This window comes from Felis catus, chromosome A2 (assembly GCF_018350175.1).
Source record: "Felis catus isolate Fca126 chromosome A2, F.catus_Fca126_mat1.0, whole genome shotgun sequence".
In the NCBI taxonomy this organism is placed as follows: Eukaryota; Metazoa; Chordata; class Mammalia; order Carnivora; family Felidae; genus Felis; species Felis catus.
Genome location: NC_058369.1, coordinates 156,218,673 through 156,232,591, shown reverse-complemented (window position 1 = coordinate 156,232,591; position 13,919 = coordinate 156,218,673). Strand labels below are relative to the sequence as shown.

At 40.1% G+C, this 13,919-nt stretch overlaps 2 protein-coding genes across 9 annotated transcripts in view; both read right to left on the bottom strand.

The window, feature by feature from the left end:
* MGAM (maltase-glucoamylase) overlaps positions 1-13,919 on the bottom strand; it is a 230,085-nt gene that overhangs the window by 136,634 nt on the left and 79,532 nt on the right. For 7 of the 8 annotated variants that reach the window (XM_045052868.1, XM_045052869.1, XM_045052867.1 and 4 more), the window contains 2 exons: positions 7,400-7,449; positions 6,490-6,602 (listed from right to left, as the gene is read on the bottom strand). The gene's annotated coding sequence lies outside the window, so the exon portion shown is untranslated. Of the gene's footprint in view, positions 1-6,489; positions 6,603-7,399; positions 7,450-12,730; positions 12,749-13,919 lie in introns of those variants that run through there. The other variant, XM_045052872.1, reaches the window with a different exon arrangement.
* LOC101084183 (olfactory receptor 9A4) lies at positions 9,154-13,234 on the bottom strand. Its single transcript, XM_045052873.1, has one exon. It carries the CDS (start codon positions 10,267-10,269, stop codon positions 9,325-9,327), a length of 945 nt encoding a protein of 314 aa, XP_044908808.1. The 5' UTR covers positions 10,270-13,234; the 3' UTR covers positions 9,154-9,324.

Genomic DNA, 13,919 nt, shown 5'->3' with positions numbered 1-13,919 from the left:
GGGTAGTATCAACATTTTAACAATATTTGTTCTTCTAATCCATGAGCATGGAATGTTTTTCCATTTCGTGAAAACCTGAAAGACTCCACCAAAAAACGGCTAGAACCTCTGAAGTCACAGGATACAAAATCAATGTACACAAATTGGTTGCATTTCTATCCACCAATAATGAAGCAGCAGAAAGAGAAATAAAGGAATCGATCCCATTTATATATGCACTGAAAACCATAAAATACCTAGGAATAAGCCTGACCAAAGAGGTAAAAGATCTGTATGCTAAAAATTATAGAAAGCTTATGCAAGAAATTGAAGATAGATTTGCTTTAATATGCACAATGTTTACTTACCATCAATAAAATTGATACTTAAGGATAATGTGACATGATTTATCTTGTGTCTTTGAGTAAACTAAGCATGCCACCAGTTGCTTCTCCTGAAGTGTAACTCACTTACTCTAGAATAATTCACTCTGACCCTTACCCTTTTATCTACCATCTTGCCTGGAGCTTTGCTTCTCTGTTCCAAAGCCCTGAAGCTACAGACAGAGGATGCTCGGCATCCTTCCTCTCACTCCTGTATGATGGTCTCTGATTAATACTGAATCACTTAGCTGTAACTAATCTTGTATTACCATGATACTGCCAAAATGATGTAGAATGTACTAGTTAAAAACATACACCTTAAATTAGATATCTATTGGTAGAATCTTTGTTCTGTTCATTTCCTATTTGGGAAGCCTTGGAGAAATTACCTAATCTCTCAAAAACTTAGTGCCAAGCACTGTTTTAAGGTACTAAGGATACAGCAGAAAATAAAACAAAGTACCTGTCCTCACAAAGCATATAATGAATGGGATGTATTACTCGGCAATCAAAAAGAATGAAATCTTGCCATTTGCAACTACGTGGATGGAACTGGAGTGTATTATGCTAAGTGAGTCAGAGAAAGACAAAAATCATATGACTTCACTCATATGAGGACTTTAAGAGACAAAACAGATGAACATAAACGATGGGAAACAAAAATAATATAAAAACAGGGAGGGGGACAAAACAGAAGAGACTCATAAATATGGAGAACAAACTGAGGGTTGCTGGAGGGGTTGTGGGAGGGGGGGATGGGCTAAATGGGTAAGGGGCATTAAGGAATCTACTCCTGAAATCATTGTTTCACCACATGCTAACTAATTTGGATGTAAATTTTAAAAAATAAAAAATAAAATTAAAAAAAAACAACTTAGTGCCAAGCACTATTTTAAGGTACTAACGATACAGCAGAAAATAAAACAAAGTATCTGTCCTCACAAAGCATATAATCTAGTGGGATGATACCAACAATAAATAAATTAATTAATGTGTATTAGGTGGTAATAAGTATTATGAATAAAATGCAGAATTATAGGGGGACAAGGACTGTTAGAGTGTAGGTGTAGGTTTGTTATTTTTCATTTAATGTTTAGAGGAAGCTTCCTTGAGGTGACTTTGAAGAAGTAATTTCTGGCAAGTGAGAAACTGCTTCATACAAATATCTTGGGTAATTCCACCTGGTCCTGGGACAAGACTGTTCTCAGTGGATTCAAGAAATACCAAGGAGGCTACTATGTTTGTAACACAATGAATGAGAAAGAGAGTATTAGGTGATGAGGCCAGAAGTCTTTGGGAACCAGAATTAGTGAGACAACAGTAGAAATATAGAAAATGATGGTGATCTAGATATTAAAATCTTTTTAAAAAATTAGCTAACATGGCCCAAAGGTTTGCAGATGACTGCAACTAGCAGGGAAAAAATGGCTGGCAGAACAACAGCTTCAAAGCTAGGCAAAACTTAAAGCCAAGGGTGGGGGAAATGCATAGTGGTTATAAGAAGGTAATAATAAATAAGAAAGACACCTAACCCACACCCAGGCTCAGAGGAGTGAAAACAAATCATGACGTCAGAGGAGCTGTGGGCGTCCTTAGAGGATGTATGTTTCAAATAAAGCATGAGGATCAGGGAAACATTCAGAAGTTGAAGATATAAAACACTTTGATGTTCCCTGAGTTTCAGAGTGATAGAGAAAACGTTTCACAAGAATTTCGCTTGTGAGGTCATCACAATGTCAATCAAAGTCATCAATGACCTCCAAATAGCTAAGTCTAGTGGTCAATTCTTAGGTGTCACTTTACTTGATCTCCAAGGACCATGTGACATTCTTCATCAACTCCTTAAAAAACATCCTCCACTGAGCTTTTGAGACACCATCTTCTCCTGGTTTGTGTCTAGTTGTGTGGCCACTAGTCCCCCGCCTCCTTTGTTGATTCCTATCTATTTGCTTGTGTGGCCCCCTTCACTGCTTTCATTCTGATCCAGGTGCTTATCATCTCTAGGTTACATCACTGTAACAGTCTTTGTGGTAAATTAGACTATTGAAAATATTCACTTTTCACCCATCAAAGCAAAAATTTCCCCCAGACAAAGTTAAACAGGCCTAGAAGACTTTATTCAAGGTTACTGAAATAGGAGAGGGGGGCCAGAACTCAGCCTGAATTCAACTCCACTAAAACAAAGAATGGGAGAGTTTTTAAGCCCTGAGATGTGCTACCAGAAAAGTACTGAAGTACCTTAATGGAGAGATTGATCAATGGGGTAAGCACATTGAGCTGCTCCTGAGTCTGTAAAGGGTGAAGAAAAAGAATTTACAATTATAAGTGCTCTAAAGTAAATAATCTAAGAATAGGGATGGCAAGGGTCTGGAGTCAGGAAGAAGCCTATCTAAAGTTCAGAGAGGCAAGAGAAACACTATGGCTGTCTTGGTCAACCCCTTTCTGCCCTAATTTCCTCAAGTGATGCACTTCTCCATACATTGATTCTGGATTCTTCCATGTAACTGGCTTTGATCAACAGAATGAGACCGAAACTTCAGTGTGCCAGTTCTCAGCCCAGGCCTTAGGAGGCCTTTAGTATTTCCATCTGTGTTTTCTTGTGTCCTGCCACTATCAGAGGAAGAAGTGCTCAGGTAAGCCTGCTGGCGCCAAGAAGAAGAGGAGAGACACCCCAGTTGAAACATCAGTGTGGACCCAGCCTAGACCAGCCACCTGCCATCCAACCCTTTGACTCACACACAAGCTGACCTGAGATTAGCAGAACCACCAGCTGAGCCTGGCCTAGATAGGCTGAAGCCCTAATGCATAAAAATAAAAGTTTATTGTTGTATGCCCCTGGAGTTTTATGCTTAGCTCTTATATAGCAGAAGCTAACTGATATAATCTCCTAAGTGGTCTCCCTCCTTCTCTCTTACTGGCCTTTAATCAACTGTCTACATAGCAGTCAGAATAATCTCATTAAAACATTGGACAGATTCTGTCACTCTTTTTCAACAACTTGCAATACTTTCCAACTCACTCCTCGAAAAGGCAAAAGTCTTTTAAAAGCTTACAAGGCTCTGTATGATCTAAATCCTGATTACTTCTCTGACTGAATTTGCTCTTACACTCCCTATACTTGCTCCATTCCGGCATCTTTACCTACGCTTGCCCAAGGGTCTCTCCATTTGTTGTTCACTATGCCTGGGGTGTTCTGTAATGGGCATCCAAAGGGCTTTGTACTTCATTCTCTCAAGCTTTCCCTAACAACCCTACTTAAAATTTCAAGACTCCATCAATAGATGGTCCCATACAGTCCTATTTCACTTTTCTTCATAAAACTTTTTCACAATCTAACATACTATTTTTAACAAGTTTATTGAGATATAATTCACATAGCACAAAAGTCACCCATTTAAACTGCACAATTAAATGCTTTTTGGTATATTCACAGATAATTGCAATGATCACCTCAAAAATAAAGCCTGCACATGGACTGGAAAAACAAATATTGTTAAAATGTTGATACCACCCAAAGCAATCTCCATATTCAATGAAATCCCTATCAAAATAACACCAGCGTTCTTCACAGAGCTAGAACAAACAATTCTAAAATTTGTATGGAACCAGAAAAGACGCCAAATAGCCAAAGTAATGTTGAAAACAAAAATCTGGAAGCATCACAATCCCGGACTTCAAGCTGTATCACAAAGCTATAATCATCAAGACAGTATGGCACTGGCACAAAAATAGACACATAGATCAATGGTACAGAATACAGAACCCAGAAATTGACCTACAAATGTATGGTCAACTAATCTTCAACAAATCGAGAAAGAATATCTAATGGAAAAAAGACAGTCTCTTCAGCAAATGGTGTTGAGAAAACGGGACAGTGACATGCAGAAGAATGAACCTGGACCACTTTCTTACACCATATACAAAAATCAACTCAAAATGGAGGAAAGACCTAAATGCGAGACAAGAAAACATCAAAATCCTAGAGGAGAAGGGTGCCTGGGTGGCTCAGTCAATTAAGCGTCCAACTCTTGATTTCAGCTCAGGTCATCATGGTTCATTAGTTCAAGCTCCATATCGGGCTCTGTTCTGACAGTGTGGAGCCTGCTTGGGATCCTCTCTCTCTCTCTCTCTCTCTCTCTCTCTCTCTGCCCCTCCGCCACTTGTTCTCTCTCTCTGTCTCTCTCTCTCTCTCTCTCTCTCTCTCTCTCTCTTTCAAAATAAATTAATTAAACTTAAAAAAATTCTAGAGGAGAAGACAGAACAACCTCTTTGACCTTGGCTGCAGCAACTTCCTACTAGACATATCCCAGAGGCAAGGGAAACAAAAGCAAAACTGAACTATTGGGACCTCATTAAGATAAAAATCTTCTGCACAGCGAAGGAAACAATTAACAAAACTAAAAGGCTGACAGAATGGGAGAAGATTATTTGCAAATGACATATCTGTTAAAGGGTTAGTATCCAAAAATCTATAAAGTACTTATCAAACCCAACACCCAAAAACCAAACAATCCAGTGAAGAAATGGGTAGAAGACATAAATAGACACTTTTCCAAAGAAGACAACCAGATGGCTAACAGACACATGAAAAGATGCTCAACATCACTCATCATCAAAAAAAGACAAATCAAAACCCCAGTTAGATACCACCTCACACCTGTCAGAATGGCTAAAATTAACAACTCAGGCAACAACAGATGTTAGAGAGGATGCAGAGGAAGGGGAACCCTCCTGCACAGTTGTAATGCAAACTGGTACAGCCACTCTAGAAAACAGTATGGAGGTTCCACAAAAAAATTAAAAATAGAACTACCCTATCGCCCAGCAATTGCACTACTAGGTATTTATCCAAAGGATACAAAAATGCTGATTCAAAGGGGCACACACACCCCAATGTTTATAGCAGCACTAACAACAATAGCCAAATTATGGAAAGAGCCCAAATGTCCATTGACTAAAGAATGAATAGGGGCGCCTGGGTGGCGCAGTCGGTTAAGCATCCGACTTCAGCCAGGTCACGATCTCGCGGTCCGTGAGTTCGAGCCCCGCGTCGGGCTCTGGGCTGATGGCTGGGAGCCTGGAGCCTGTTTCCAATTCTGTGTCTCCCTCTCTCTCTGCCCCTCCCCCGTTCATGCTCTGTCTCTCTCTGTCCCCAAAAAAATAAATAAACGTTGAAAAAAAAAATTTTTTTTTAAAAAGAATGAATAAAGGTGTGGCATATATATACAATGGAATACTACTCAGCAATCAAGAAGAATGAAATCTTGCCATTTAGAGTAACACGGATGGAACTAGAGTAATATGCTAAGCAAAATAAGTCAGAGAAAGACAAATATCATATGAGTTTTTCCCTTCTTTACACTGTGTATAAGTATGTATCTAGGTTATGGAAGAAACAGACTATAACAATCCAAGAAAATTACAACATATAAAGTTAATTTTTTCATATATATATATATATATATATATACACACACACATATATATACATATACATATATACATATACATATACATATATATATATGTATATGTATATATATATATATAAAATTTTATATTCTAGGTTGAAATTAGGCATTAACACTGACAGCAAGTTTGGCCTGGTCCCTTACTTTGGTGAATCTGACCATGATTTGCCATACTCTTTTCCCACTATCTCAAGACCAGCCAAGTCCCAGTTAGAGACTGCCCCATTAGCCTTAACCAAAATAAAGATGATAGGGAGCAGAGGAGCAACTGACCCATAGCAGACAAATAATGGGAACAGAAACAAGCATTTGTTGTTGTGGGATACAAGGATCTTGAGACTACTTTTACCACAACATAACCTAGACTATCCTGACTGATGTAAGAATAAATAACAAGTAGCTCAGATAAAGATAAACAATTAGCATTTCATGATGTAGCACTGTAGGCTATCTAGCATAGTGGTTAAGAGAATAAACCGGAGCCAGACTGCCTAGGTTTGGATCCTAGGCCTTTGCATACTAACAATGTGACTTTGGGTAAGTCACTTATTGTCTCTGTGCCAGAGTTCCTTGAGTAATAATAGTAGTTACCCTAGGGAGTTCTTATATGATTTAAATGAGTTGTTTAGTAGTAAAAATTAAAGAGTGAGACTTACGCAGTATTTCTTAGCTTGGTTTCCTCAAGAGGCCAAGGACTTATCGGCTATTCATTGGGGAATACAGTCCATGAGGGCAGGCATGAATGACAAAAGATATGAACCATGGAACACTGTAAAACCAATAAAAGGATGCTTTATCAAGCTTCCTGCCCCTAAGTGCAACTAATTGTGTGATCTTTGGTACTACTCACACCTTAGGATATGTATAAACTCTGTTTCATAACTATCCCTCAGAGGGGAAAAGGGGAAAAATTATCTACTGGTGTCTACTTTCATTGGTCATATTACATCCAATTGGGAGTAACTTCCCACAATTTCTGGGCTGTCCATGCATGGACTTGGATGCCAAGTAGGTCCCTTTTTGGTGAAATCAACAGGGAATCCCTAGGGCTAAATTTGAAAAGCATTCCTGACATGCATAATATGAAGTATTGGTTGTTAATATCATTATTATTGTTCACATCATACATATACATCAAGCATTTCTGTGATCCATTTTGGGAAGTAGAGAGAGGTATTCAGCATAGCAGAAAATTATTGCCTGAAAAGTTGGGGATAGGGAGTTTAGGCACTGGGCTTCTCGAGTATTTAACTTCAGTGCTATACTGCTTTGGAGTATGGAGCTCTAGATGGATAGTTCTCTCTGGTTCTAATTACCTAGTATACAAATAAGTAAGTACTGTGTGACAGAGCAAGATTCTTTAGAATGGAACAGCCTCTTCTCTTCTGCTGAGAGTGATATTTCTTCCCTATCAGACACACTAACCGAGACCCCAAGTTCAAGAAAGCATATAGTCACTTCTACACAGGCCTCCTTCTCTTGATATTCTTCTTGAGCTCCTGGCTTCTATGTTATGCTCCAGGAATATTTTCCAAAATATTTTAATTTAACGGAAGCTCCACTTACCACATATCTTCCAGTTAGAGAAATGTATTCATATAAATAAGCAGGTGCTCCTGAATAAGAGAAAAATAAATAAATATTTGAATAAATAAAAAGGTAAGATTGAATTACTACATCCCTTAAAGTACATAAATGAAATTTATTATTTTATTTTTATAGGCAATACCTAAACATGGTTACAAAAAAAACAGAGAGAATATTAGAAGGCAAACAGTGAGAAGTCTCATTCTTTTCCCATTCTACCTGTCCATAGTTCTACAAGTAATTACTTCTTAATTTCTTACAATGTGGTCCACAAGCAAATATGAATATTATTATATGAATATTATTTCTACTTCTTTCTTACCCAAAAGTGAATACTAAGTTCAATGTGCTTTGCTTTTCTCACGTAACAATACAGCCTGGGGATCATTTCTAATCATTGCAGAAAGAGGTTTTTTATTCTTTTTATGGCTGCATAGTATTTCATTGTATCAGTGAAACAATTTATTTAACCAGTCACCTACTGATATCCATTTGGTTATCAATATTTTGTTATTACAAAAATGCCATAGTGGATAAAATGTGTGCTTATGACATCAGAAAGGGAATCACTGATTGGAACCAAAGAGGGGCTGACTAGGGGAAGAGTGAGTGAGGTTGATGTGCTGGCACAGAGGCGCAAGGGCTGCCTTGTGGGAAGCTGGATGACAGCACGCTAAGCTTGGTCCATGAGGGGGAAAGGCAACGAGGAATGCAGAAGTGAGATGGGGAACTGGAGCCACAGAAAGAGAGCTACAAAGAAGAATCAGGAAAGAAAGTGGGCAAGAGAGGATGAACAATTGAAGGGGATAGGAATCAGGGGCCAGGTAACATGAACCTTGAAAGGACTGAGGAATGTGAGAGGGGCCAGAGGCTGCCTCTTCCTCTGCCCTCTCTACACTCCTCCAGAGCCCAGGGACCCCGCGGGGCCAGCTCTCCCTTGTCACGGCAGCTCTGTTGTTGTCCCACATCCTTTGGGCAGCAGGCACCATGATGTGGGTGCTTTCAGGTGAGAGAATACCACCTTATCTAGCTCTTCCTCCCACACCCTGAGGAAGCCCACTAATTAGAGATGTGTCTTTTAAAAAACAACCATTCCTGGGATTGTAATGGTGTCCAGAATTGTGGAATTATGCCAGCCAAGAAAATATGCAGAGAAGTACTAAGGCAACAGACTTTGGAACAGGAAACCAAGGGCAGAGGTAATTCGTCCCTCACCCTCACCCCCAACAGCATCAACATCAGCTGAAGCTGATTAGAAATGTAGACTCTCCAGCTTTAGTCTAGACCTCTGAATTATAATGTGCATTTCAACAAGATCCCCAGGTGATTGAGGGCAGTGTCTTAGGTCTTCATATCTATCATTGAAATTAGAAATGTCACATTTATAGAAGTGAAAGAATAGTCTCGTTGTATCTGTTGAGAGAGAGAGAATATGTTTGAGTCAGGGAAGGAGTAGGGAGCTTACATGGCCAGAGAACCTAAACCACAGGACATTTTACATGAAGAGATGAATCAGCAACCTAGAAATGAGTAGTCATTCCATTTTGCAGTTGGGGAATATTTTTCCTAGCTTTTCCTGTTCAGAAATACAAATATCACACATACATGTATTATTTTTACATTTAATTTTTAACTTTTATTGTGAAATGTATCATATTTTGATAACAGTATGTATATGTATATCTATAACTATATATATATATACACACACACATATGTACACATGTATAGATATATGTTTAAAAAGAAGTGAATTTTTAATAACAAACAACCATGTTAAAAACCATGGCCATAACTTAAAAGGCTTTTGTTGTACACAGAATATTTGATGATGGTTATGATGCAGATCAAAGAGGAGTATGTTTTTTCAGAGCATTATAAAATCCATAATAATTAAGACAAGACTAATTCCTGAATAGTTGACACCAGTGCTTTGCTCCGTCCCGAAGGGCTTCTATGACTTTGTCATTTCGGAGGGTGAAGATGAAGGGATTGAGGAAAGGAGTAACTACTGAAACCATCAAGGACACCACCCTATTGTAATCAGCTGCTTGAGTTTGCTTGGGTTTCACATAGAGGAACAAGCAACTGCCGTACCCAATCACGACACATGTGAAGTGAGAGGCACATGTAGAAAAGGCTTTCCTCCGGCCAGAGGCTGAGGGGATCCTGAGGATTGTGGAGATGATATAGCTGTACGAGATGACTGTAGGGATAAGAGAACCAAAAAGAACAAAAACAGCCATTAAGAACAGTATGAACTCTATAAAAAGGGTATTGTTGCAGGACAGTTTGAGCAATTGCCCTCGGTCACAGAAGAAATTGTTCACCACATTTGATTTGCAGAAGGTAAGCTGAAATGTGGCATAAACTGGCCAGATTTGAAAAAGGAACCCAAACACCCATGACATAATGACCACCCAGATGCAGGTGCGGCTGTTCATAATGATGTCGTACCTCAGAGGGTTACAGACAGCCACGTAACGGTCCACAGCCATCGCTCCCAGTAATGCAAACTCTGTGGTCCCCAAAGAAAGGTACAGGAAGAGCTGGGTGACACATGCAGCCAGAGATATTGTCTGCATCCCAGGGAGCAGCAGCCCCCAAAGCATCATGGGCACGATAATAGTTGTAACCAAGATCTCCAAGGCAGAGAGATGACCAAGGAAGAAATACATGGGGGACTGCAGACGTCTGTCCACACAGACAATCACAATGATGACCATGTTTCCCATTAATGTCACTGAGTAGAAGAAGAAGAAGATAGCAAAGAGAATATGATGTAGTTCTCGGGAGCCAGGGAAGCCAAGGAGATAAAATTCAGTGGCACTAGAGTGATTCCCCAACATTTAGTTCTGAGCTCTTGTTCCTTGTGGAATCTAAAGAGCAAAAGAGAGAAAACAAGTTTCTGACCACAGGAAGATTCAAGGCAATTCCAGTTTGAGGAAATATATCCTACTCCTAGACTTCACAACATAATGCTACTATTTTATACAAGGTTGATATTAAATGTTTCATGAAGGATATGTGTAACTTATGAAGGTAAACGTAAATGCCCAAGAAGATGAGCAGTAGCCACCAACACCACACCTGAGGCATGAAAACCCACTCACCCCGTATGTACCCGTCTCCCAGTTCACCAGCCATCCTGCCTCCAACCCTGTCCTGACCTGCCATTCTATTCACTTCCCTGGTCACAAAGTGCTCATTCATGCCACCAACACTTCATCTCCAGTGCCCAAAAGTGTCTTCTCTGCCTCTTGTATCCATGTCCTGCAAACTCCTGCTACATTTCAACAGTTCAGAGAATCCCAACCTTAGCCAATCACACAAAGACATGATTACTTCTTTTGTTTGTATCCTTTAACATAGGTTCCATTTGCATTATATTCATTCTAAGTTTCTGCCTCAATTATACTAAGAACTCTGCAATGTTGTTAGCAAGTGGGACCTATCTAGGACATTGTCATAAGAACTGTTTTGAGACAAAATATTGAGTCTTTTCCTGACTTCTGGAAGCTGGCTCCGTGGTGTGGATTATCAACTTCTCCCTCCTTATTCTCAGGATGAAAGGCATCCACCATTTCTCATATCTGTGAATGTATATCCTCCAGGAAGGAAGGCCTCTCCAATTCCCTGTTAGTGACCTCTAACTCTGAGATCTTTTATTCCTCTGTTCTGTAGATGACAATGGGGAGGCGGGTGCCAGAAGGAAGTCCTGTCTGTACTGCAGTCTCCACCCTGGGACCAGAAGACAAGAAAACAGTGGTGATATAGAGGCAAAATCCTCCATATTCCCCCGGTCTCAAATGTCTAGTTCCAGACAGAGACAAAACCTCGAAATGGGCAGCCTATCGCTCTAACCGAACTGCAATGGTCTCAGTCCCATAGAGCAACTTGGAAAACTCAAAGAGTGCATATGCTTATCTACGACCTTCTATTTTCTCTAGAGCCCTAGGGTAAGAAAATGTTAGAAGACATCAATATAAATCATACTGAGTTCTTCAGGAGGTCTGGACTTCTTCCCTCACCACATGCAGGTCTTTGCTCAAATATCTCCTCTCCACAGCACTTTCCCAACATCCCCTTCAAAACACTACATGCACAGTTTCACTCTCTAACCTTGTTAGGCTGTATTTTTATTCTATTGGCTCTCATCAGTAGCTCAAACCATATTATGTGTTTAATTGTTTATTAGTTTATCATCCTCAAAATCCCACATTAGAATTAAGTAACTTGAAGCAAGTTCTTTAGCTTTCTTGTATTATCACCTGTGACAAGAACAGAGTCTGACAAAGTATGTGTTCTATAAATATTTTTAAGTGACTTTATCAATTAACAGGCTAAAGAACAAACCAATGAATAAACAAAGAGTACCCAACCTTTCTACCTTTCCCTCCATTCACTTTTCTCTAAAGCATTGCCCAGCCAACCTGCAATCTCTCTTCCCAGAGATCCCCACAAGAAGGCAAGCAGATAAAAGGAAGAAATGAAGAGATATGAGAGAACAGGAACTGAGGTGATGGCAGAGAGTGTGCTCATCGCCAGCACTGGGCACCGTGAAGCTGCTCTCTGCTATGGAGGGATGATTTGATGGAGGGCCATCTAACCTGCAGCTGCCTTAATCCACTCTTCAGGCTCTAGGTGTCCTTATTGTACCTGGCAGCCAAACCTAGACCCTCCCCCTCCTAATGCTCTGGTAACTCTCTCCTTCACCGAGGGGCATACCTGGAAGACACTCACCTGTAGGGAACGGACTGGACTGGAAAGTTCTATTGCACTTCAGGCATCACGCAGGCTCCCACAGCTAGTAAAGAGCCATGCTTCGGAGACAAGGGCAGCTCCTGCTGTCTCCACTCATGGTGAAGAACACTGTCCACACCCAGGAGCTCAGGAAAAAGTGCAGAAGTAGTGCTGAGAGGAATCTAGCTATCTCCCTCCCCCTCATTCTCTCTGCCTTCTAACTATCCATCCTTAGGGATGGATAGTTATACACTGAGGAATAATTTGCACAGGTTCAGCGACACACTAGGGATGTAGTCAAGGAAAAGCTGGAGAAACTTTCACTCTTCCCTCCTGAGGATAATCAAGTTTTAGATCCCGGTAAAGTTCTCTGCATTGGGGAAACTTAAACACTCCTACTCAGGAATTTCTCAACTTTCAGGCTGCCATCCTCCCAGACCCTTAGTTATCACCACTACCAAGCTGTGAACACTCAGCCCCCTCATCTGCTCTCTGCTTCTCCCTGACTCCGTTTAGCCCTACAGAGCCTGCGCTGCCCCCAAGCTGATGACTCCAGGACAGACTCACAAACTTAGGGGCCACTAAATCTTCTTCTTCTTCATCTCCAAGGTTTCCGGAAGCACAGCTTTCCCGATGATCTCTGCACACTCGAAACCACATACCCTCTGTCCACAGTTATGGGAACCTGGCAAGACAGAGAGGACCTGCCACCTACTCCAATGTCACCTTCTGATAATGCCACAGCCCATTCCAGTCCTTCCAACATGCACCCAACTCTGGGTGTTCAGCCATACATTTCCCTTCTAGATCTTCAAATGCTCTCAGGTCACCTCCCTGTGCTGCTTGAACTGAGGGGTCAAACTTGAAGAAACACTATTCAGAGTTAACAACAACAACAACAACAACAACAAAATACTGCATAAAAGAGAGAATGGCTGGGATGCTGAGTTTAAAAGCAAAATCATACTTAAAACATTTACTTTTAATGTTGAAAAACAACTGCCATCTTTCATAAAATTAGCACAGGTATTATTTAAAAATCAAATGGAAGGATATAAGGTAAAGCATAAATATCTCTCTCCCTATCTGCTTGATTCTCCTGATCCATCTGCTAGAGCTAAATATTATAAATTATTATTATTATAATTTTCCAGCATATTCATACAGAAGTTTTCTGTGTGTTTACAAGAGTATATATATATATATATAGTTTTTAATAAATTATATTTAAATATATATATATATATATTTAAATAAAAATACTTTCCTGCTTCCTTTTTCTTGATGTGTGTGTGTGTGTATGTCTGTGTGTGTGTGTGTGTGCGCATATGCATGTTTGGGTGTATATTAAACTCCCCATATTGTTGATGATATATGGGGCTCTTGGGTGGCTCATTCGGTTGACCGACCGACTCTTGATTCGGCTCAGGTCGTGTACCCCGTGTCGTGGGATTTAGCCCTGCATTGGGCTCAGAGCTGACCATGGAGCCTCCTTAAAGTTCTCTTTCTCTCTCCCTCTGCCCCATTCTCCTGCTTACATGCTCTCTCACTCTCTCTCTCTCTCAAATAAAATAATATGTCAATCACATTTTAAGTTACTGCTTATCTAATACTCACTTATGAAATACTGATCATTGTTTAATGAATGTGCTGATGAACATTGCATTTTCTCCAATTTTTCATGTCTGTATTGCTGCTGCACTAAATATTCTCATGTCTGAGAAACTTAATAGAAGACCATGGGGGAGGGGAAGGG

What these genes read in the sequence shown, in the direction of transcription:
- LOC101084183 (XM_045052873.1), bottom strand. Translation starts at nt 10,269, where the DNA reads ATGTTGGGGAATCACTCTAGTGCCACTGAATTTTATCTCCTTGGCTTC.